Source organism: Gossypium arboreum, chromosome 12, assembly GCF_025698485.1.
Source record: "Gossypium arboreum isolate Shixiya-1 chromosome 12, ASM2569848v2, whole genome shotgun sequence".
In the NCBI taxonomy this organism is placed as follows: Eukaryota; Viridiplantae; Streptophyta; class Magnoliopsida; order Malvales; family Malvaceae; genus Gossypium; species Gossypium arboreum.
This window is the reverse complement of record NC_069081.1, coordinates 88,495,256-88,517,129: the sequence shown is the minus strand read 5'-3', so window position 1 is coordinate 88,517,129 and position 21,874 is coordinate 88,495,256. Positions and strand designations below refer to the sequence as shown.

At 29.0% G+C, this 21,874-nt stretch overlaps 2 protein-coding genes across 4 annotated transcripts; both read right to left on the bottom strand.

Moving 5' to 3' along the window:
* Positions 1–1,816: 1,816 nt before the first annotated feature.
* Positions 1,817–6,202, bottom strand: LOC108460681 (UTP:RNA uridylyltransferase 1-like). Of its 2 annotated transcripts, XM_017760269.2 has the most exons (6): positions 4,727–6,201; positions 4,256–4,624; positions 3,958–4,181; positions 3,688–3,751; positions 2,780–2,976; positions 1,817–2,198 (listed from the first exon to the last, which is right to left on the bottom strand). In XM_017760269.2, the coding sequence occupies exons 1-6, from the start codon at positions 5,786–5,788 to the stop codon at positions 1,988–1,990; spliced, it is 2,127 nt and encodes a 708-aa protein (XP_017615758.1). In that variant the 5' UTR covers positions 5,789–6,201; the 3' UTR covers positions 1,817–1,987. The 2 variants fall into 2 exon arrangements, with proteins under 2 accessions (XP_017615758.1, XP_017615759.1); XM_017760270.2 differs by lacking the exon at positions 1,817–2,198 and having other exon boundaries at positions 3,624–3,751; positions 4,727–6,202.
* Positions 6,203–9,266: 3,064 nt separating this feature from the next.
* LOC108459539 (calcium-dependent lipid-binding protein-like) lies at positions 9,267–15,648 on the bottom strand. 2 transcript variants are annotated; one of them, XM_017758924.2, is made up of 12 exons: positions 15,250–15,648; positions 15,039–15,147; positions 14,242–14,343; positions 13,729–13,779; positions 13,202–13,322; positions 12,868–12,986; positions 12,609–12,707; positions 12,145–12,225; positions 11,578–11,663; positions 11,269–11,494; positions 10,837–11,001; positions 9,267–9,764 (listed from the first exon to the last, which is right to left on the bottom strand). In XM_017758924.2, the coding sequence occupies exons 2-12, from the start codon at positions 15,141–15,143 to the stop codon at positions 9,621–9,623; spliced, it is 1,299 nt and encodes a 432-aa protein (XP_017614413.1). In that variant the 5' UTR covers positions 15,144–15,147; positions 15,250–15,648; the 3' UTR covers positions 9,267–9,620. The 2 variants fall into 2 exon arrangements, with proteins under 2 accessions (XP_017614413.1, XP_017614412.1); XM_017758923.2 differs by having other exon boundaries at positions 9,313–9,784; positions 15,250–15,644.
* Positions 15,649–21,874: the final 6,226 nt, after the last annotated feature.

The window sequence follows — 21,874 nt, the reverse complement described above, 5'->3', positions numbered from 1 at the left end:
AAAACAATCTTAGATTACTAGATAGTGATTTGAAGTGGTAAGCAATCAGTCATTTCTGTTCAAAAAAATTGAAAACCAACTAACTTAATGAATAAAACAAAATAAATTGAACTGAAATTTGTAGTTGGGTTCGAATTAACCAACATTACCAAGTTTTTTTGTGGTATCAGGTTTAATTTTTAGTTGGGTTGGGGTTTAGATAATATATTGGGTGTATTAAATTTATTTTGGGTTTGGGGTCGAGTAATATATTTGATTATGAGTTGGATTTAAATATTTTAAAATATATTAAAGTAATAAGTACTTTAAAGTCGGTTAATTCAGATAATTTAGTTTTCATTTTTCAATTGACTAAATCGTCTTTACCCAATTTAAAACCGCAACTAATTTGATAGCGAGATAAATTTGTGTTTTTAATATATTTATTTTTGACTAATTATCGAATTAAAGATGATACTGAACTTAGGTTTTTCCTATCAGTAATGAAGTTGATGTGCTGAAATTCAAAATCATATAAAAATGAGCTAAATTGGAACAAAAAACAAAAAGGAGGAGTAGATTGAAAGATTGAAGCTTTGAAGTTGGTTAAATAAAGATTGAAGATTTGAAATTGGCTGGATAAAGATCAAATTATTTTTGATATTGTCAAAATTAGTTTAAATTTAATTTTTAAATTTTAATTTATTAAGCGACAATGTGAAAATCTAGCTAAATTTTAACATTAAGAATATGTATAAATACCTAGTACCTATAACCATGGGACAAACTTGACTTTTGGCATTAATCAATTCTTTTTTTCCTTCCGCTTCCTGCGTCAATTGCTTCTCATTCTGCTAATCCTTTTCCTTTTCATTTTTTTTCAACATTTTGACTTATTTGCCTTCCAAGCCCTTTTCTCTTTCCAACTTCCACAATTCCCATTAAAATCATTTCCATTCACCATCTAGAATGATTTATTTCATGTTTAACTAAGTGCTTTTTCGATTATCGCTTTGATAAAATAATCGTGAGATATGAATTACATTAAATACTTTGTAATTTGATATTCGCTATCTCTCCAATATATAGGATAGCATAAATTCGTTCCTTAAAGTTGATTCGATTTCAATTCAAAAAGTGTGTGTTTGGTTGAAATCTTTTGGCATACAGTTGAGAAGTTAAGTCGACTGTGTTGTATTCAAAATCCTGCGAACAAATTGGCGTGTTCAAGTGGGAGAAACTAGTTAGATACCATCAAGGGAGATAGTGATCGGATTTAAACAACCCACACGGTTGAGGTCATTGATTCGAGTTGGACTTTTCAAATCGATAAGGTTCGATTTGTAGGTCATACCAGAATAATCGACTACAAGAGAAAAAGCTGGAAAGCTGGTGGTTTGAGGCGTCCTCGATCGTTATAACCAACTAATAGATTGGAAGGAAAAACCTTCTTTCAAAGATCAATTCAAGTTTGGGGTATACCGAGGCTAAGGCTAAATTTTAAAATATTTTATTTACCCATTTATTTTATTTGCTTAAATTTATTTTTGCAATTTTAAATCTGTAACCCACAGGTTGTGGGTATAATTGAAGCATGACAATAATTCAGGTCACGAGGAAAAGGCAAAATTAGATAACATCTTTTTGAATTCGACCCTACTACTCTATACTAATATTTTAATGTTATTTTGTCGTAAAAATATATATTTAGTTATTTCGATGCGCATCACAAATAAACCAACTTAACAAAACCAAAACCGGCCAATTCAATCAACTCGACTTTATATTTTATTTGTAATTAATTCTTTTATATTTATCTTATGATATTTCAAAATCATGGAAGAAAAATAAGGAAGTTTTCATTAAACCTGATAAAATTCTTTACATTTATGGGCATAAACAAAAAAACAAAAAACCTTAAATACATATAGTATGACCCCATAACCAAAAAAGAAACAACAAATAGGACTAAAAATATACCACACTTAGACACCGTTTTTTAACCTACCTAACTATGAACATAAGGTTCAAACAGTTTCACACATGGATTTGGATCAAACTGCATGATATCCGCTGCGCGTTCGAACTCTTCTCGTAATACCCTTATGCTAAACTTGTCCACCACTCTGCCCAGATCGTGAGATGTCTCGAATGGATCCTCTATGCAGATTAAGTGCCGATCGTTGCCAATTCTCCTCGTCCAATCCTTTTCTTGCTTACTGTAAAATAAAAGTGTCATAAATGAGAAGCATTTTACTGTAAAACATAACTAGGTCAACTGACGAAATAACAAGAAAAAGGTATTATGGAGGCCTCTCTAGTCAAATTGCATTTTGCTCCTTTTACTAAAAAAATGAGCAAATTAATCTCTGTATGTTAAAGTCAAAGAGCAAACCGGACTTCTAGTTAAGAATTTAATCCATTTCTACTATTAAAAACTGACCCTCCTTGTACGTCAACATGATATACACGTGGCACGCCACATATCACTATCTGGTTTATTCTATCAATCACGCCAATTTTTAACAGTACAAATGGATGAAATTTTTAATAGAAATGACCAATTAACTATTTGAACTAACGTATAAAGACTAATTTAATCTTGTTCCTTTTTTGCTCATTTTCTAACAAAGGAGACAAAATACAATCTGAGTCCTAATATAGAAACCTCCATGATACTTTTACGAGTACATTCACTACAAATAAGATGCTTAAAACTAGACTAGTTTCATACAACTTTTGGCAACCGTCAAGACATTTAACTAAAAGTTCCTGCAAAATATAATGGTTTCCATCTCACCTGATAATGCTTCCTGTCCGAACAGATATTACTGAATTTGCATAATCATGACCGTATGCCCAATAGTTGAAGAAACCCCAAACCAGTTGAGCAACAGTTTCCTTGTTAGAAGATCCGAAGTTGTGAAGTTTTTCGATTTGGTCAAAGTAAGCACACTCGATATTATCCACGGTGATATTGTAGGTTTTCTCCATCCCCTGAAAGAGAATTAACAGAAGCAAAATCCAAACAGTAACCCGCACGGTCAGTCACAATATTTAAGCTTCTCATGAAATGGTTTCATGCAAAGGAATAAAGGCTGTAAATAGATGTGATAAGAAATTAACCGCATGCTAATTACGAACCATATAGGCTTGTTGTCTAACCAACTAAACGCATAATGTCCAAAATGGGTAAAAGTACCATGGAAGCCCTTGTATTAGTAGTCAGATTGCATTTTGCCCCCCTTTACTCAAAACAATAGGCAAATAAGTCCCTCTAGGTTAGATTAAAGTGCAAACTTGTCCTTTCCATTAGAAACTTTTTACTCTTAAAAACTGGTGTAACTGGAATTTTTAATAGAAGGACTAGTTTGCTCTTTGATCTATCGTACAAGAACTAATTTACCCATCTTTTTAGTAGATGAGGCAAAATGTAATCTGACTCCTAATACAAGGGAGTCCACAGTACTTTTCCTGTCAAAAATGCTACTAAAGGGTGACATTTTAAACCATAGCTTAACAAAATGATAAAGAAGCAAATATAATATCATGTTACCATTACTATTTAGGAAAAAATATTTCCACTAACAATATAAAAAGAGTAGAACAAAATCCGAATTATTAAGTTCCGTAAGTTTCCCTACCCTAGAAATAATGAAATAGAGCTATATGAGATAGCAGATATAGGAAGCAAAGAGGCCTATACACCTGCAAGCATGGAAGGATAGCCGGTCTCCTTTGCTGTAAGAAATGGATGCACATCAAAACATACCTGCAAAGGAAATGCTAATTATCATTAACTACACAGGTGACTTTATAACTGCTAATAAAATTAAATGATACTCTAGGTGCAGAAATCCTAACTACATTGGTCATCATTAGCTCGTAGTTTTATTTATGTTTACGTTCCAAAGAAAGCTAAACACAGCCCAACCACAAGCACCAATTGGAATAGAATTATAGTTACAAATAACTTACGCATAGCTAGATAAAGTTCCGCGATAAGTTTCATTCACTCCTCTGGATTTAGCCCAGTGTTTCACAATAAATGCCAACTGCCGTAATCTTGCATCTATCTGCGCATAATCCCTTAGAAGCTTTGTATTTACTACAGCCAATACATTGTTTATGCATATATCACAGGAAATTCCAGTCACCGGATCCATAAGCTTTACTATGGGGACTCTAGCACGAGTCAGTGCCTGCACATAAGGCCAACAATAAGTTATATACTCAATTAGCTGAATAAGTTTAACCATAAGCAATACAAACCAACCTGAACATTCTGAAGATTATCCGACTGCAAAATATCCGCCAACTTTAACAAGATTTCAGATTTGTTGTTAATATCCTCATTAAGTGCAAGACAGATATCAATATCACTTCTCGAAACCCCAAAATCATTAACACATGAACCATAAGGAAATAACTTTGCTTGAGGCCATTCTTTCCAAACTAGTTTCTCGAGTAACGCCAATAACTGTTGTTGCTTAGTTTTTTCCTCTTTAGGCGGAATAAGTGACTCGTAAATAGCAAGTAAAGGTGCATTTAGCCTATGAATGTCACTGCGACACTCCATCTGCCTTTTTAACATTCTAACTCTCTGGCTAAGTAACTTTTGGCCTCTGTTATCTATTCTGGATTCCTGATGTATAAATAAATTACAAGTCAATCCCAAATTTAAACAAGAATCCATTTTTATACTATTTCGAACTTACAACATGAAAACATTAGGAAGTAATATTACCTTCTCGTGACGATGGTGCTTCTTGTCATTCTTATCCTCAGATTCTTCCTCAATCAACAATGTCTCAATAATCCTTTCCCCAACTTCATGTACCTGGCCGCCACCAAACCTATGCAATTCCATGAGAGACTCTTTGATATCAGTACCGGACTGCAGATTACTCCCTGCCGGTGGTCCAGGGTGGTCGATCTGTCGACGAAGTCCCATCTCATTATCATTACTCAACTGACTGTATTCTGCTCTTAATTTATCTACATTGTGCTCTAAATGATTCCTCCTGGCTCCGAAATCACGGCTCCCTCCTCCTCTAGGCTTTCCTGAAAACCCCGGCGGTGGTCTTAGGGTTTCTCTGTAATTCCCAACATGGTGCTGCTGTTGTTTCCCTCTTTCACTTTGATGTTGAAAGGCGTATGCACTCGAATTCGCCGGTTTTGATAAATCAAGATTCGATTTTTCAAACAAATTCCCATTAAGCAAACCCTCTGGCTTTTGCAGGATTTGAATATCACTAGGAAAAGAACCAAAAACAAGCTTTTGTTGTTGTTGTTGTTGTTGTTGTTGTTGTTGTTGTTGTTGTTCTGGATGCTTTTGCTGAATCAGATTCTGAATCAGATTATTACTGTTATTATCCACACTCGGAAACCCTAGCCTTCTCAAATCATCATTTAAATCCCCTCTATTGCCAACGAATTGATTTCCCGAGGAAGACCAAGGGTTTTGTGGAAAGCCTAGAAAATTAGGAACCAAAGGCGAGGAAATCGTTTGAGCCCACGGAGTGGAGAGATCTCGTCCGTTCGACGGCCAAGATGGCGACTGCAAAGGAAATACCCGCCCAACTGCCGCAACAGCAGGATCTAACGGCAACGGCTGCTGATGCAGCTGCTGATGCAGCTGCTGCTGCTGTAACGGTTGAGGTATAAGCATAGGAGTAACTCCAGAGAGCAAGGGAGATTGCCGTTGTTGTTGTTCTTGTTGTTGAGGGGGTTTTTGGAGTAAAGAAAGAAGGAATTCGCCACCGTTGGCGGTGGGCTCCCGTGGCGCGTCGCCACCACCGCCAGGCATTACCGTTAAATCGCTTCAACGCAGTGTATTGATTGCTGAAAGGACAGAGAGAGAGAGAGACAGACGGAAAAAAATCAAAAAATCTCTCTGATTTGGCCGAAAAGGTAGAATCTTTTGGTGGGTGATGAAATAATAATCGTAAATTCTATAAAATCTGGGGAACATAAAAATCTCTAATCGACGGCCGACAACCGTTGGATCTTAGATCAAAGGATGTCGGATACTGCTGCATATGATCTAATATATATACATAATATATTTTTTTCCCTTCTTTTGGTCTGTAGCTACTTGCATTGTTGACTTTTTTTTTGAGTGTTTGACTCGAACTCTAACTCAGTACTCAGTTGCTGAGTTGGAATTGGAGACTTTCATAACAAGCAATTGGAACCTTAACCAGGAAGTTCAAACTACAATTGTGTTCGGACTCTCCGCTTTATTTGTATAATTTTAATTTTGAGTAAATTAATTTTTTTAAAATTAAAGTAATTTAATTTTTATTTATTTCGAAAATGAATTAAGAATAATTTACCAATTCTACATAATTTTTATTTATACATTAATAAATTTAGTTCTCAAATTTTACAGATTTTATTAATTTTATCTTAATTTAATAAATTTAATAAGTAACATTTACATATTCTGTCAATATTTACTTAAAATATATAAGTATCAAGGGCTAAATTTATTATAATATCAATTAAAATTACATAACAATAACGTCGTGGTTAATTATCCTTAGCTACTCACTTTTGAGATTGATAGAGATTAAATTACACTTTTTTTAGAGGGACCAATTGCTCAATGTGGAATTTTGGAAGGATTGGAGAAATATTTTTACCTTTTGTGGTTAATGTAAATTTTTGCCTCTGAGTTTGACATTTAGGTCTATCTTGATCTTTTTTTTTGGTACATTTTAGTACATGAATTTAACAACTTAATTTAATTTGATCATTAAACTTGAATTCCGTAAAAGTGCATGATGTGGCACCGTAAGATTGTACCACACCACCACTTGAAACATTGGAAAATATATATAATTTTAAAATTTTAAAATTTATGTACTTTTTAAAAAATATTCTTTAGATAACAATGTGGTACAATTTCATAGTGTTACATTTGCACACTTTTATTAATCTAAATTCAAGTATTAAAATAAATCTAATCACTAAATTCAAATATTAAAAATATATTATCCCTTTTTATAAATAAAGTTAATGAATAAATACTTTCATACAAAGGAACATGATCGAAAAAATATTTCATTAAAATCGGATAATTTGAATTAAAATTGAATCAAAAGAAAGTTTACAATACAAACATCCCTTCAAAAATGCACATACATTATTGCCTAAATTGTATTATAATCAAGATTAATATTAATATGTTTTACAATCTCATTATAGGTTCTAATTATATCTTTTTTTTTACACAATATTTAGTACCCATAACCCCTCCACAATTCATAAATAGGAGGATAATACACTTCAACGCACTTAAACTCATGTCCTTCTACGTTAGTAACAATACATATGCCAAACGAGTTAAGACTCAATCAGCTAATATTAATTAAACACGAAAATATCATTAAAGCATTTGTTAATAAAATTCAAATTGGGCAACACTATTTCCAATGAACTGAATCAATTGTTGCTTTAATACCCTAGGCCCGGTCCCTTTTAGGCTTTCTAGTCTAAATATGAAGATAAATAAAGCCCAGGCTGGATCCATTTTTAGACATTTAATGAAAATTGAGAAATTCATTTATGGGTAAACTGTATCGAAGGTTACTAAACTATTAATAAGTTTACGTTTTGATCACTTAACTTCAGAAAGTTACAAAATAGTGATTGAACTATTCAAAAAAATTTTAAGTCACTGGACAGCTAAAATCATTGTTATATGGCGTTCTTTATTCGCATCACATTCATCAATCGAAAGCTCTCCATCCACTTCTCTTCTATAATTTAATGTTTTTTCATGAAACAACTTTAAATGTCAAGAATTTGTGAACCAAAATTCAAATAGCTTTCTTCTTCGACTTCTGAAACTAACTGTCAAATTGACTTGGATCTAAAGTATATTATTCTGCTCATCAATAGGTACTAATTCATCATATCGATCATCGAATCGTCACTTGAAACTCACTAGTCAAACTTTTAAAAAAAAAAAATTAAACTTAACAACTCAGAAACTTAAATGAAAACTTTTGAATAACTCAATTACAAATTTATAACTTTTTGAAATTAAGTGATCAAAATTATAAACTTACTAACAGTGACTTTGGGTATAGTTTGCACTTAATTTATTTACTTTATTATGTCAAAATTTAAGCATGTAATTTACAAATTTAAGAAATTAATTCAATTGAATAATAATGTTAAAATTGTTCATTAACTCGCTATTTTAGACATCAACACTTTAGCAACTTATATATGTGAGGAATTAACAAAATAATAATAATTCAACATTTTATATGTAACAAAGTAAAAATCAACTGTTCAAGTCCATTTGTTTGCTACTAATTAGAATAATTTTTAATATCCATAAAATATAATGAACAAATTCTAACAAATTAATTTTTTATTAATTTTTCGTAGTTGCCTATCACCAACGATTGTATATAAAATTTAATTTCAAATCCGATACAATCGATTTGATTTAAAATTAAATTCATCCAAAAAAAAATAACTATCATACACCAAAATCATCAATGGAATAGAGAAAGGACAGAGAATCTCAAAATGTATTTTTTTTTTTTACAATAAAAAAGATACATCCGAATCCTTTTTTTTTTTTTAATCTTAGCCAATTTATGCTACAAAACTCAAAAGCAAAAGGCACTTAAAAGTTGAGAATCTTTTGTGAATTCTAATGAAAAAGAAGTAGGAAAACAAAAAATCTTTTCTAAAATTTCAGGAATTTTCTAAAAAAAATTCAGTAATTTTAATTTTTAAATAACTCACCCATCAACAATGTGATATGTGAATACGATAGATGAAACAATGTGTTAACTTTCATAAAAACAATACTTTTGGTCTCTCCCAAAAAACACCATTCTTACTATTTTATCTTAATGGATGAATGGAAAAAAAAATGTTTTTACTGGATAGTAATAAACAAATTTATTAATGAAGTTCCAAAAAAATGATTAAAATGCAATGTGTATATACAATAAAAGAATGTATTAATAATTTTTTCTTAAAATGTAAATAAAATTTTCCTGATCAGAACACTATGTTGAAGAATGAAACAATTTCTTTTTAATGCAAAATCCAATTCCAGACTATAAGAGCAAGGACAAGGAAGAAGCATTTAAGTATTTTTGGTATTTTAAAATCACTTGCAATTTCATATGCTTCTTTTTATCATTGGTAAAAGTATTATGGAGATTTTGTATTAAAAAGTTAGATTATATTTAATTTTTTTAAAAAGAATAAATTAATCTCTATATGTAAAATTAAAAGCAAACTAACTATCATTTTTATTGTTAAAATTGATCCATATATATCACTATAGAGTACACGTGGCATGCCAAATATTACTATCTGGTTATTTTGTTAGTCACATTAATTTTTAACAATACAAATAGATAATTTTTTTAACATAAATAACCAAATTTACTATTTAATTTAATATATAGAATCAATTTACCCATTTTAAAAGTAAAATATAATTTGACTCCTTAGATTTCGTAATCCTTTTATCGGTTTTGATCCCCATTTGCTTGGATGCTGCTATGCCCTATTCAATTCTTTTGCTATGCCCTGTTATCGTCCTGCCCATGAATTTCCCAGCTTTGCTCAGTTCTCTACCAACACTCCCCATGATCCCACTACCTCCGGTAGCGGTACTGGACCCGGATGCCGACGCGTCGACCGCATCCGTCGTGCTCTCGATAACTCCTGCTTCTTTCATTTCTTTTCTTGCTTCTAAGATCCTCTTTTCTTCTTCTAGCGCAACCAATTGTTCCTCCTTGCTAAACAGATGGTACAAAAGCTAAAAGTATAAAACAGATACTTCTGTTAATCAGAAAAAAATTCAAATACTACACCATATGAGTAGGAAAATTCCACACCAAAGAGTCTCAACAAAACAAAAACTAAATATACAAAGGGTAAACTATATTTTGGATATTCAACTTCAAAAAGATTTCATTAAAATTACTGAACTATTCAAAATTTTTATTTAAGTCATTAGGCTGATAAGTTTTTTTTTTTTAAAAAACACGGGTAGTGAGCTTCAAACAATGATTCAACAATCTGTACGATAGATCAGTAACCATCAATGAGTAGAAGAACACACTTTAGATCCAAATTGATCTAATGATTAGTACTAGAGATTGAAAAGGAAAATTTTTTGGAATGTGGTTTTTAGATTTGTAACATTTAAAGCTGTTTCATAAAAAAAAAATTGAACTGGAGAAAGGAAGGGAAATGAGAGCTTTTGTTTGGTGCAATTGGTGCAAACAAAGAAGGCATACATCAGCAATTTTAACAGCCAGTGGCTTAAATGAAAATTTTTGAATAGTTTAATATCAATTTTGTAACTTTTTTATAGTTAGGTGACCAAAATATAAACTGATTAATAATTTAGTGACCTTGGTATACAAATTATAAGTTTGAAAATACGGAAAAAAATATCATGGAGTTCTTTATACTAGGAGTCGAATTAAAATTTGCCCCCTTTACTCAAAAATAGGCAAATTAGTTCGTGCATATTAGATCAAAGAGCAAATTTTTACTGTTAAAAATTAGTCTCTATATGTCAACACATAGTATATGTGTCACTGTTTGGTTTTTCCATTAGTCATATCAGTTTTTAATGGTACAATTGGATGAAATTTTTAACAAAAAAAAGACCAATTTGCTCTTTGATCTAATGCATAAAAACTAATTTACTCAAGTTTTGAATAGAGAGAGCAAAATACAATTTGACTCAATCTCCATACCACTTTTATTGGAAAAATACCTTTTCTTAAATAGTTAAATGACATCACAGTTAAAATCCAACATCTTAACACACACAAAAAAATGAAACAAAGTATCTACCTTAATGGTACAAGTTCCTCTGTCCTTCTTATCTTTTACTTTAAGTGTATCAAGTGAGGCCAGAAGCCTCAGATTAACTTCCTTTGGTTTCTCGGGTTCCAGTTCACTCAAACGAACTTTCGCGATTCCTAATCTCTGGTCTTGCCCGATATCCTTGTCGAAAACCTGTTTGAAACCATAATGAACACTGTGTAAACTAACCGTAATAGGTGTTTAAGGTATAACATTAGCAAAACATACAAAACTAAATTTTCATTTTTTGATAAGAAATGCATCCAACACAAATATGTTCAATTCTTAGAAAGTTCAGTACTTCACGTTGTATTTAGAGATCCAAAGAGAGTTATATTTCGATATCTATATCGGAACATGCTGTAGTCAATTTCAAACAGTGATATTAAATACAAAAGGAGGGATAGAGTGGTTTAGAACCTCTACAGTTAGTCCTTGTGTCTCTCTGTCTTCTGCAATCAACTCAAATGTTTCATTCCAAACAGGATTCAAGTTGTTATCAATGGTTTTTGTTTTAACCTTGAACCGAGGTCGAACGTGCACGACCACATAGGGATCGGATTTTCCAATCATTTCCAAGTTCTTTAAATCATTAGCTCTCACTACCGTAACTGTCAACCTTCCCTCAGGTTTAAGCTCAAATTCACTGCATAACACAATGAGAAGGGATACTTCATCCAACACATGACATTCAAACTCCATAATTCAAACCAAAAGTTTCAGAATTACCTTGCATCAACTGCTGTACCACCCATTGGAACAACAATTCTGTGTGGCCATTGAAGCGTGTCTGTGACAATTGACTCCACGGTATCCTACAAAATATGGTAAAAATGGAACAACATAAAACATTAACTAGTGTATTTAAGAAAATATGAATAATCAAAATCAATGAAAGCATATTAACAATAAAAATACCATGGAGGCCCATTTATTAGGAGTTAGATTACATTTTGCCCCTTCTACTCAAAAAGTGAGCATATTAATCCCTGTACATTAGATCAAAGAGCAAACCGGTCCTTTTGTTAAAAAATTAGTTTATATATGTCAGCATGAACTACACATGCCACCGTCTGATTATTCTATCAGTTATGCCAGTTTTTATCAATACAATTGAATAAAATTTTAACATAAATGATCAATTTGCCCTTTAATCTAACATACTAGGACTAATTTGCCCCTTTTTTTTAGTTGAAGAAGCAAACTGCAATCCAACTCTTAGTACAAGGGTCTCATGGTATTTTTACCCATATTAACATATTTTAAAGAAGTAAAAACCAGCACCAAAAAGCTTACATCAATCATATCCGAAATTCCAGGAAGTCCAGTTAAGCTTCCACCAACAGCCTTCAGAGTGTAATCAATTCTAGGTTTTGGCTGATAGGTATAGAAAAGGTATCAGTTATTTCCACAAAAACTATAAAACTCAGGGATTCATTCTTTGGTATTTTGATTAAAGCCATTTATAAATAGCAGTTCATACCAAAAGTTGAATGAAAACAACGAAAAATTTTGGGGACAGCCACAAGGTTGGGCATCTCCTTGTATATTGTATAGGGATCGTATGTACTTTCAGTAAAAACCATAAATAACTACCTGTCTTTCCAGATTCAAGACAATCATACAACAAAGCAAGTTGCATGTATCACCTATTGGCAGTTAAACAGCTTTTGTAAAACATCCAGGAAAGTTTGTTCAACCAAAACATCTAAATAAACCCCTGTAAGATTGCAGCCATTTAGAAATTACTCTAATGGTACCTCAGAAAGAAGAGCAACAAGTAGTGCAGAAATACAAGGCATCTCTTCAGCAAGATGGAAAATGACTCGAACAACCGTAAAAACTTGAAGATCCTTCAACTGTATCGTAGAGAAAAACATTAATAGTAAGCCAAAAGCATCATCTCATAGGATTCAAATTATAAATGGAAAAAGTAGCATGGTATGCTAAAGTGTCCAAAATATATCATATCAGAATTTCACAAGCATGACAATCTTGAAAGGTTGTTAATGCCCCAACCTGAATTGGTATATTACCAACAGGTGTATCAACTTCTAAAACTATATTTGGATCACCACCCCACCGAAGATCAATATCCATCGTGACTTGACCTTTCTTAAGGCTCTGAACACGAATACCTGCATTTTCCATAAGTAACCATGCGGGTAGAAATGCTTAGAAAGAGGACATGTATAGATATGTTGTATACATTTACATAGCATTTATAAAGGAATCCTTAGGACTTAAGAACATGAAAAACTCAACTAGCTGAAGGAAGACCCCAGCTATTGTAATTAGATTTCCTTGCTAAAAGATACAAAAGTTATTCTGAGCAAAATCTATTAATTTATACCTTCAATCTTCGGAGCCACAGTTCCGAGAGACAATTTGGCAAACTTCAGTGAGTTAACTGCCGTAGGTCGGTAGTCTTCCAAGAGTGGTTCAACAGATTCTTTGAGCACAGCTGATGCTGCCTGAAAATAACATGTTAGACAAACTTTGGCTCAGTACCATTTACGGGAAGCCATTTAAACTTATCATATCTTTCCCCAGAAAATGACAATAAACAGCAAAACCCAATTCAGTTCCATTAAAATATATTGATGCTCAGAATGCTTAATATTGCGGACAACCAACACAATAGTCTAAAACTGGTTTATATACTATGAAAAAATACTAAATTAAAAGTTACATAGAGAATAATTTCAATTATTTTCACTTCAGAAAGCTCCAAAAGAGTTGAACAACCTGCCTAAATTTCATCTTTTAAGGTGGAAAACCTCAGTTACACAAAAGCCTCTCTCAGCCTTTTTGAAATAAATAACCAGCAACTGCTATGAATCTTATAGCAAAAAATATATATAAGAACAAGTATCTTACCTCTGCAACATAAGGCCATAATTTGCTCAATTGCTTGTTCAACCATTTTGCCTAAAAGGATAACATAGTGTAAGACAGTAAGCAACTACACTGCATAAATCTTAACACCAAAATGTAAACACCTTTTTCTATACCTAACACATGCAAATGTATCTAGTCTTTGAGATGCATATTTTATGCACTAGCAGTAGATGTTAAAGATAACTGGACAATAAATCCAACCGTCTCAAACAAATTGCCAGAGACTATTTCCCTTCAAGAAAAATGAAGGATAAGGCAGATACCGATGCAAAAAAGGAATGGATTTTATTCTTTCTTTTCAAGTATAAGATATATAACGAAACAGATCATATTCTAATCTTTGTGAAGAACAAATTTGCACTAATGCAAGTGAATCAATAGAAATTTGGTCTCAACAAGTTGAATCAAGCATACGAAAACTTTTCAACAATCATAGTAGCCTAAGGAAAAAGTTACTAGAAGTAGTAATTAATCTAAGACCATTAAACCAACCTGTTCAAAGACAGGGAAAGATATCCATTCAGGATAATTATCTCCACAAATTTTCCTAAGATCATCTCTATTGAGAGTCGAAAGAGTTTTTATATCAACTGCCTGTCAAAGAAGACAAATAATAGTTACTAAGCATTTGAAAAGTCGAATAGATTCAAAACTTTAAAGTTGACCAAGTCACAATATCTAAATTACCATACTGAAAAGTTCAGTTTCTTGAAGACAAACTAAAATGTAACTCATTACAACATTCTTGCATTAAACGATCCAACATATAATGAATTTAGAAACAATCAATAAGAACATTTTTCAGTATTAAGCATAGAAGAAGATACTTTAAAACCACCTCATAATGCTCATTTAGTTTCTTTTTAGTTATTACTGCCCAACCACATATAGTCATATTCTAAATGAACAAGGTAACAAACAATTCCTTCTCTTTGAGGATGTTAACACAGTTCTTTCAAGCAAAGCTAAAGTTAAACACAGCAACCAACTCATCTACTGATAACAAATGCAGGTTGTTTAATGAGTTAAATTCCTTCATTGAGCTATAAACATTTAGCCACACAAATGTTCAATATCTATTAAAGCAATTCTTGCGATTCAAAGTCCTATAATACAAACATTTTTCAATAACTCCAGAATTCTCTGCAACTCGTTTCATCAACCAATGAAAATTAGCAAAAAATTAACGAGAAATTAAACAAAAGGAATAAGAAACTGAATTCAGTCAAAGAAATTTAACCAAATAATTAATAACTTCATAAAAAAGCACAAGGAAAATAAACCAACACCTTTCCGATTCGTTTCCCGCTTCGGTATTTCATCATTTGAAGCCAACCAGCCATTAACGAAACACCGAAGATCATTCCCATCAAAATCCCCGAAATCAATCCCATATTCCTGAAATCCAAAGCATAAACTTCATGAACGAATCCAAATCACACAAAAAAGTACATAAACATTACGGATCGGATAAACAAGAAAGAGAATTCGAAAATTTACGTTCGAAATTTGAAATTTCACTTTCTCACTTCAAATCATTCAAAAAATCAAAACATCAACACCGTTCGTTTGTTTTTTGTTTCTTCTTTTTTAATTTCGATCCAAATGAAAAACATCATTATCAACAAACGGAGACGGACGTAGCCGTTGACAGTCGAAAAAGGATTAAATTGAAAAAATTTAAAAAATTCAAGTAATGAAGGACAGAGAAAGAGAGACTTCTCCTCCTCCTTCCCTTCGCCTTTGAATCTTCAGCATTGGAATTTTTTCTCTTATTTTTTCTAATGATTACACGTTCTAAGCATCTAGCCGTTCTTTGTTTTCCATAATTCTATTGCAGAGATTAAATTAAATTATATGAAATAAACCTTCAAAAAAAAATTTAAAAATATATAATTACTTTCCAGGAAATGTGACATCAACATGAGTTCCACAAAAGGTAATTTTTGTTCTTTTATACTTTTTTTTTTTTTTTGTTAGAATGAAAAGAGTATATATAGTTTTGGATTTGGGCAGGGAGGTTCGTGTTCAGTGTCAATTTTTTAAAGAGTTTATTGAATGCGAATGTTTAGTTATTAGATTTATCGAGGTAGATAAATTAAGAAATAAAAAAAAAAGTGCTTTCAAGTCTATGTAGTTTTTGTTTTTGGAATTTACCCTTTTCTTTTATTTTAAAAATTTTAGTCCCAGTTTAATTGTAAATATTATTAAAATTCTTCTGTTACGAGTTAATTATAATTTCTTTTTTTTATTACATAACTATTAAGTAAGTATTTTTTAATTTTAAAATACCATACAAGCAAAGTTAATATAAAATTTAACTATGTTAACAATTAGACCTAAATTTTATAGATTAAAAGTTGAGGGAACTAAATTTTCAAAAAAAAAAAAAGAAAGAAAGGAAAATGATTAAATTCCAAATATATTAATAGTATAGGGACATGTATATCTTAACCGTAAATTAAAGCTGTTAAATTAGTAGAACAATTCAAACTGTGACTCGACCCTCTTAAGATTGAGTTTTATATATCAAAGTCCAAAGATTTTTATATATATTTGAGAGAGTTTAAACAAAATTTTAGATCCATTTAAATATGAGATAAGTTTGGATTTTAATAGTCTTGAGTTTGACTTTACCTAATATATTTTTAATATATATATGCTATATCATATGAAAATTGAATATATAAAAGTATAAATTAAGTTGTTAGTGTTTGAAAGTTTTAATAAAAGAAAATAACATAGAAAATGAAAAATAATTGGGCATAAATTAGTTTGAGTTAGTTATTTTGTCTTTTAATCATAGTCGTTGATTAAAAAGATCTTACGATATTTCACTATAATAAGATCTCACTTTAGACGTTACCCATTTATAAACATAAACAAATTTGAAAAAATTTTAAGGCTCTTATTTTTAGTCAAACTAGACTTATATAACTATATATGGTATTGAATTTGATATCATACATGAACTCAACCCAAATCTAATATGATCCAACTTAACCCATGGACTGTTTTTTATAAATATATTTATTGACAATATTATGTCACGTGATTAAAAACCTTAAAAGCACATATAAATAATTAAAGACTTATATTTAATCCACTAATTAGTGCATCAAATATTAACTTCTTTTTAGAGTTTATAAATATAAATACAACACATTATGAATTACAAATATATATCTAAGTAACTACAAAGTAGAACTAAACTAATACAAAGCACAAAACATATTAAGAACCAAACAAAATTCACCCATACTAATTTAGCATGACGAAATTAAAAACTCATGTATAAAAATTGTATATAATAAAACTTGATCTTAAATCATAATAAACACAAACCTAAATACCCAAAACCACAACCTTATTTGCATATTTGCTACGTTGATTATTGTTTGAGGGTGAGTTTGGATGGGTAGTGGGGTGCGGTGCGGTACGTTTAGCTTACTTTTTATCTCATGTTATAGTATTTAATCTCACCGTCACTACTGTTTTTACACTAACTATAGGTAAACGCACTGCTTATCTAAACTCACCCTTAACCTCCTTGAATTTTTGTATCCAAATAAATAAAGGGTAAACTACAAAAATAGTCACTTTTGTTTGCCTCGTGTTACATTTTAGTCACTTATGTTTGAAATGTTACATTTTAGTCACTTATGTTATTATTTTGTTACGAAGTGATCACTCTTCCGTTAAGTTCTGTTATCTCTTTAACAGTAATCCTACGTGATAGTCCAACTAGATATTATCAATCATTATCACGCATTTCATTCGGATGAAGTATGTATTAATGATTCACTAATATGATATATATATATATATATATACACGCATGTATCACATTACAAAAACAAAATTTTAAATACTTATACTTAATAAAACATGTATCTCATTACAATAATAATTATTTTCCAAATAACATATTATTTTATAATTTTATTTCTTATTTAATAATTTAATTTAATTTTAATAATGCATACTTTATCCGATGAAGTACGCATTAGCGATTCACTAATATGATTATATATATATATATTTACGCGTGTATCACATTACGAAACAAAATTTTAAATACTTATTCCTAATAAAACATGTATCTCATTACAATAATTATTATTTTCCAAATAACATATTGTTTTATAATTTTATTTCTTATTCAATATTTTAATTTAATTTTAATAATGCATACTTTATCCGGATGAAGTATGTATTAGCAGATTCAATAATATGATTATATATATATATATATATATATATATATATATATTTACGCATGTATCATATTACAAAATAAAATTTTAAATACTTATACCTAATAAAACATGTATCTCATTACAATAATTGTTATTTTCCAAATAACATATTGTTTTATAATTTTATTTCTTATTTAATAATTTAATTTAATTTTAATAATGCATACTTTATCCGGATGAAGTACGCATTAGCAGATTCACTAATATGATTATATATATATTTACGCATGTATCACATTACGTAAACAAAATTTTAAATACTTATACCTAATAAAACATGTATCTCATTACAATAATTATTATTTTCCAAATAACATATTGTTTTATAATTTTATTTCTTATTCAATATTTTAATTTAATTTTAATAATGCATATTTTATCCGGATGAAGTATGTATTAGCGATTCAATAATATGATTATATATATATATATATATATTTACGCATGTATCACATTACAAAAATAAAATTTTAAATACTTATACCTAATAAAACATGTATCTCATTACAATAATTGTTATTTTCCAAATAACATATTGTTTTATAATTTTATTTCTTATTTAATAATTTAATTTAATTTTAATAATGCATACTTTATCCGGATGAAGTACGCATTAGCAGATTCACTAATATGATTATATATATATTTACGCATGTATCACATTACGTAAACAAAATTTTAAATACTTATACCTAATAAAACATGTATCTCATTACAATAATTATTATTTTCCAAATAACATATTGTTTTATAATTTTATTTCTTATTCAATATTTTAATTTAATTTTAATATTGCATACTTTATCCGAATGAAGTATGTATTAGCAGATTCAGGAATATCTAGTTGGACTGCCACGTAAGATTAACGTTAGGGAGATAACAGAACTTAACGGAAGAGTGATCACTTCGTAACAAAATAATAACATAAGTGACTAAAACGTAACATTTCAGATATAAGTGATTAAAATGTAATATGAGACAAAAAAAAAAGTAACTATTTTTATAGTTTATCCATAAATAAATATGTATTGCATACACTGATTTCTTGAATTAATTGCAGATGCCAAAGATACCCCTAATGTTAGACATGATGGTTACTTTGCTTAGTTGTTTGTGGTTGACTATTGGTGAGTTGAAAATTTTAAGTGCCCTTCATTTAGGCCCATTTGTCAAATGATCTGAGTCCAACTATTACAAAATTACAACTTCCTCCTAATGGTTGGTTCCCATGCTTTATTGCATGTATTCTTAATATTTACTAGAGAATGCCGCTCACTATAGTAGTGTTGGTGTTTTTCTGTAGTACGATTTTAATGAAACATTATTGCCGAGAAAATTATTTTATAACGTTTAATATATATCAAAAAGTATTGATTAAAATTTTAATAAAGTTATATTATTATATTTGTTCAGTAAGTAGTTTTTGAGAATGTTAAAAGAAAATATATTTTAGACACCTAAAATAAAAAGTTAGCAATTTAAGTAACTATATTACATAGTTTGGTCATTTTGATCACCTTATTAAAATCACAAACGGTAAGCTAACGTGATAGTTAAAAAATCAGTATAATAACAAATTTAACCCTCAAATTTTACATATTATATTAATATGGTCATAATTTTAAAAATTAACCCTTAAAATTTATAAATATTATTAATTTAATCCTAATTCTAAGAAATTCAAAGAAATATATAAATATTTTTAAAATATATAATAAATTTAAATTTTATATTAATATCAATATTAATAATAAAACAATATAATTATATTATTATTAAATAAAAAAATTCCCACCAAACCTCCCTACCATACAGGAATTGGCAATTTGTGATTCAAAGCATACTTTACACATATGGGAATTGGCGTCTCCATTTTCTAGGGATTTGAGCTCTTGTATCCTAATCTCTTGGGGTTTTTTATTAAATTAACCCAAAAAAATAAATTAATTATCAAAATAACCCACTTTTTTAATTAAATACAAAAATAACCCCTTTTCTACAGTAAAAAGTGGTAAAGCCATATGATATGGCGCCACCACAGTATCACATCAGCAAGGGGTGTTAAAAAATTATTTTTTGGTGGAGCCATGTTGAATGGCGCCACCAGTATAAAATACCAGGGAAATACTTAAAATTCTAGAAAAACGGAGGATTTAAAAAAAAATTTACCATTTTCGGGTCTGCTACACCTTTTTGTTTTCTTTTCTTTTATTTTCATATTTCTTTTGTTTTTTTTTCTTTTATTTTCATATTTCTTTTTTTTATTTTTTATTTTATTCCTTAATAAATTGTATTTTTTTACTTTTTGATTTTTTCTTATTTCATTTTGTTTATTTTGTTTTATTTTTATTATTAACTTTAAAAATTTGTAATGTATATTTAAAATGTTTTATAATACTTTTTAAAATTATTATTTTTAAAAATATTTTTAAACTTTAGATATATATTTGTGAAATTAATTTTTATATATTTTAAAATTTATTTTTCAAATTAATTTTTCAAATTAATTTTTAAAATTTTAAATATTAATTTTAAATATTAACCATATTTTTAATAATATAAAATCATTTAAACTTTTAAAATTTGTAAATACAATTTCTTTAATTTCTTTTACATTTTTAAGTTTTTTTAATTTTTGAAAAGTTTGGGGACCTTAATAATAATTTTTCAATTTTCTGGTGGAGCCATTTCAAATATTAAACATACAAATATTATAAAACTAATAATTTCAAAATTAATTTAAAAATATATATTTAAAATTTATAAAAAATAATTTCACAAATATATATCTAAAGTTAAAAAATAATTTTAAAATAATAATTAAAATTTAAAAAATTGTAAAACATTTTAAATATACATTACAAATTTTTAAAATTAATAATATAAATTAAATAAACAAAATAAAATAAGAAAATAATATAAAACTTAAAAAGAAAAAATTAAGAAAAGACAAAATTTAATAAAAAGTAAAAAAAAAAAAAAAAAAGGTAGAGAACTGGTGGCGCCATTTGAAATGGCTCCACCAGAAATGAAAAATTATTAAGTCCCCAAACTTTTCAAAAATTAAAGAAAAGTTAAAATTTAAAACGAAATTAAAGAAATTGTATTTACAAATTTTAAAAGTTTAAATGATTTTATATTATTAAAAATATGGTTAATATTTAAAATTAATATTTAAAATTTTTAAAATTAATTTGAAAAATACATTTTAAAATATATAAAAATTAATTTCACAAATATATATCTAAAGTTAAAAAATATTTTTAAAAGTAATAATTAAAATTTTAAAAAGTATTATAAAACATTTTAAATATACATTACAAATTTTTAAAGTTAATAATAAAAAATAAAACAAAATAAACAAAATGAAATAAGAAAAAAAATCAAAAAAGTAAAAAAATAAAAAGATAAAATTTATTAAGGAACAAAATAAAAAAGTAAAAAAAAAAAGAAATATGAAAATAAAAGAAAAAAATAAAAGGAATATTAAAATAAAAGAAAAAGAAAACAAAAAGGTGTCAAAGGCAGAAAAGTGGTGGCTCCATTTAAAATGGCTTCACCCGAAAATGGTAAATTTTTTTTTAAGTCTCCCATTTTTTCAAAACTTTAAGTATTTCTCTGCTATTTTATACTGGTGGCGCCATTCCACATGGCTCCACCAAAAAATAATTTTTTAACACCCCTTGCTGACGTGGCACTGTGGTGGCGCCATATCATATGGCTCCACCACTTTTTACTGTAGAAAACGGGTTATTTTTGTATTTAATTAAAAATGTGAGTTATTTTGATAATTAATTTATTTTTTTAGGTTAATTTAATAAAAAAGTCTAATCTCTTGCATTCAGACCTACAAGTATAAAGATATT

What these genes read in the sequence shown, in the direction of transcription:
- LOC108460681 (XM_017760269.2), bottom strand. Translation starts at nt 5,788, where the DNA reads ATGCCTGGCGGTGGTGGCGACGCGCCACGGGAGCCCACCGCCAACGGT. An exon ending in AGCACCATCGTCACGAGAAG is followed by an intron (nt 4,625 to 4,726) that starts GTAATATTACTT and finishes TTTATACATCAG; the next exon opens with GAATCCAGAATAGATAACAG. An exon ending in GGAACTTTATCTAGCTATGC is followed by an intron (nt 3,752 to 3,957) that starts GTAAGTTATTTG and finishes TTTCCTTTGCAG; the next exon opens with GTATGTTTTGATGTGCATCC.
- LOC108459539 (XM_017758923.2), bottom strand. Translation starts at nt 15,143, where the DNA reads ATGGGATTGATTTCGGGGATTTTGATGGGAATGATCTTCGGTGTTTCG. An exon ending in TTGTTGCTCTTCTTTCTGAG is followed by an intron (nt 12,226 to 12,608) that starts GTACCATTAGAG and finishes TATACCTATCAG; the next exon opens with CCAAAACCTAGAATTGATTA. An exon ending in CACAAGGACTAACTGTAGAG is followed by an intron (nt 11,002 to 11,268) that starts GTTCTAAACCAC and finishes GGTTTCAAACAG; the next exon opens with GTTTTCGACAAGGATATCGG.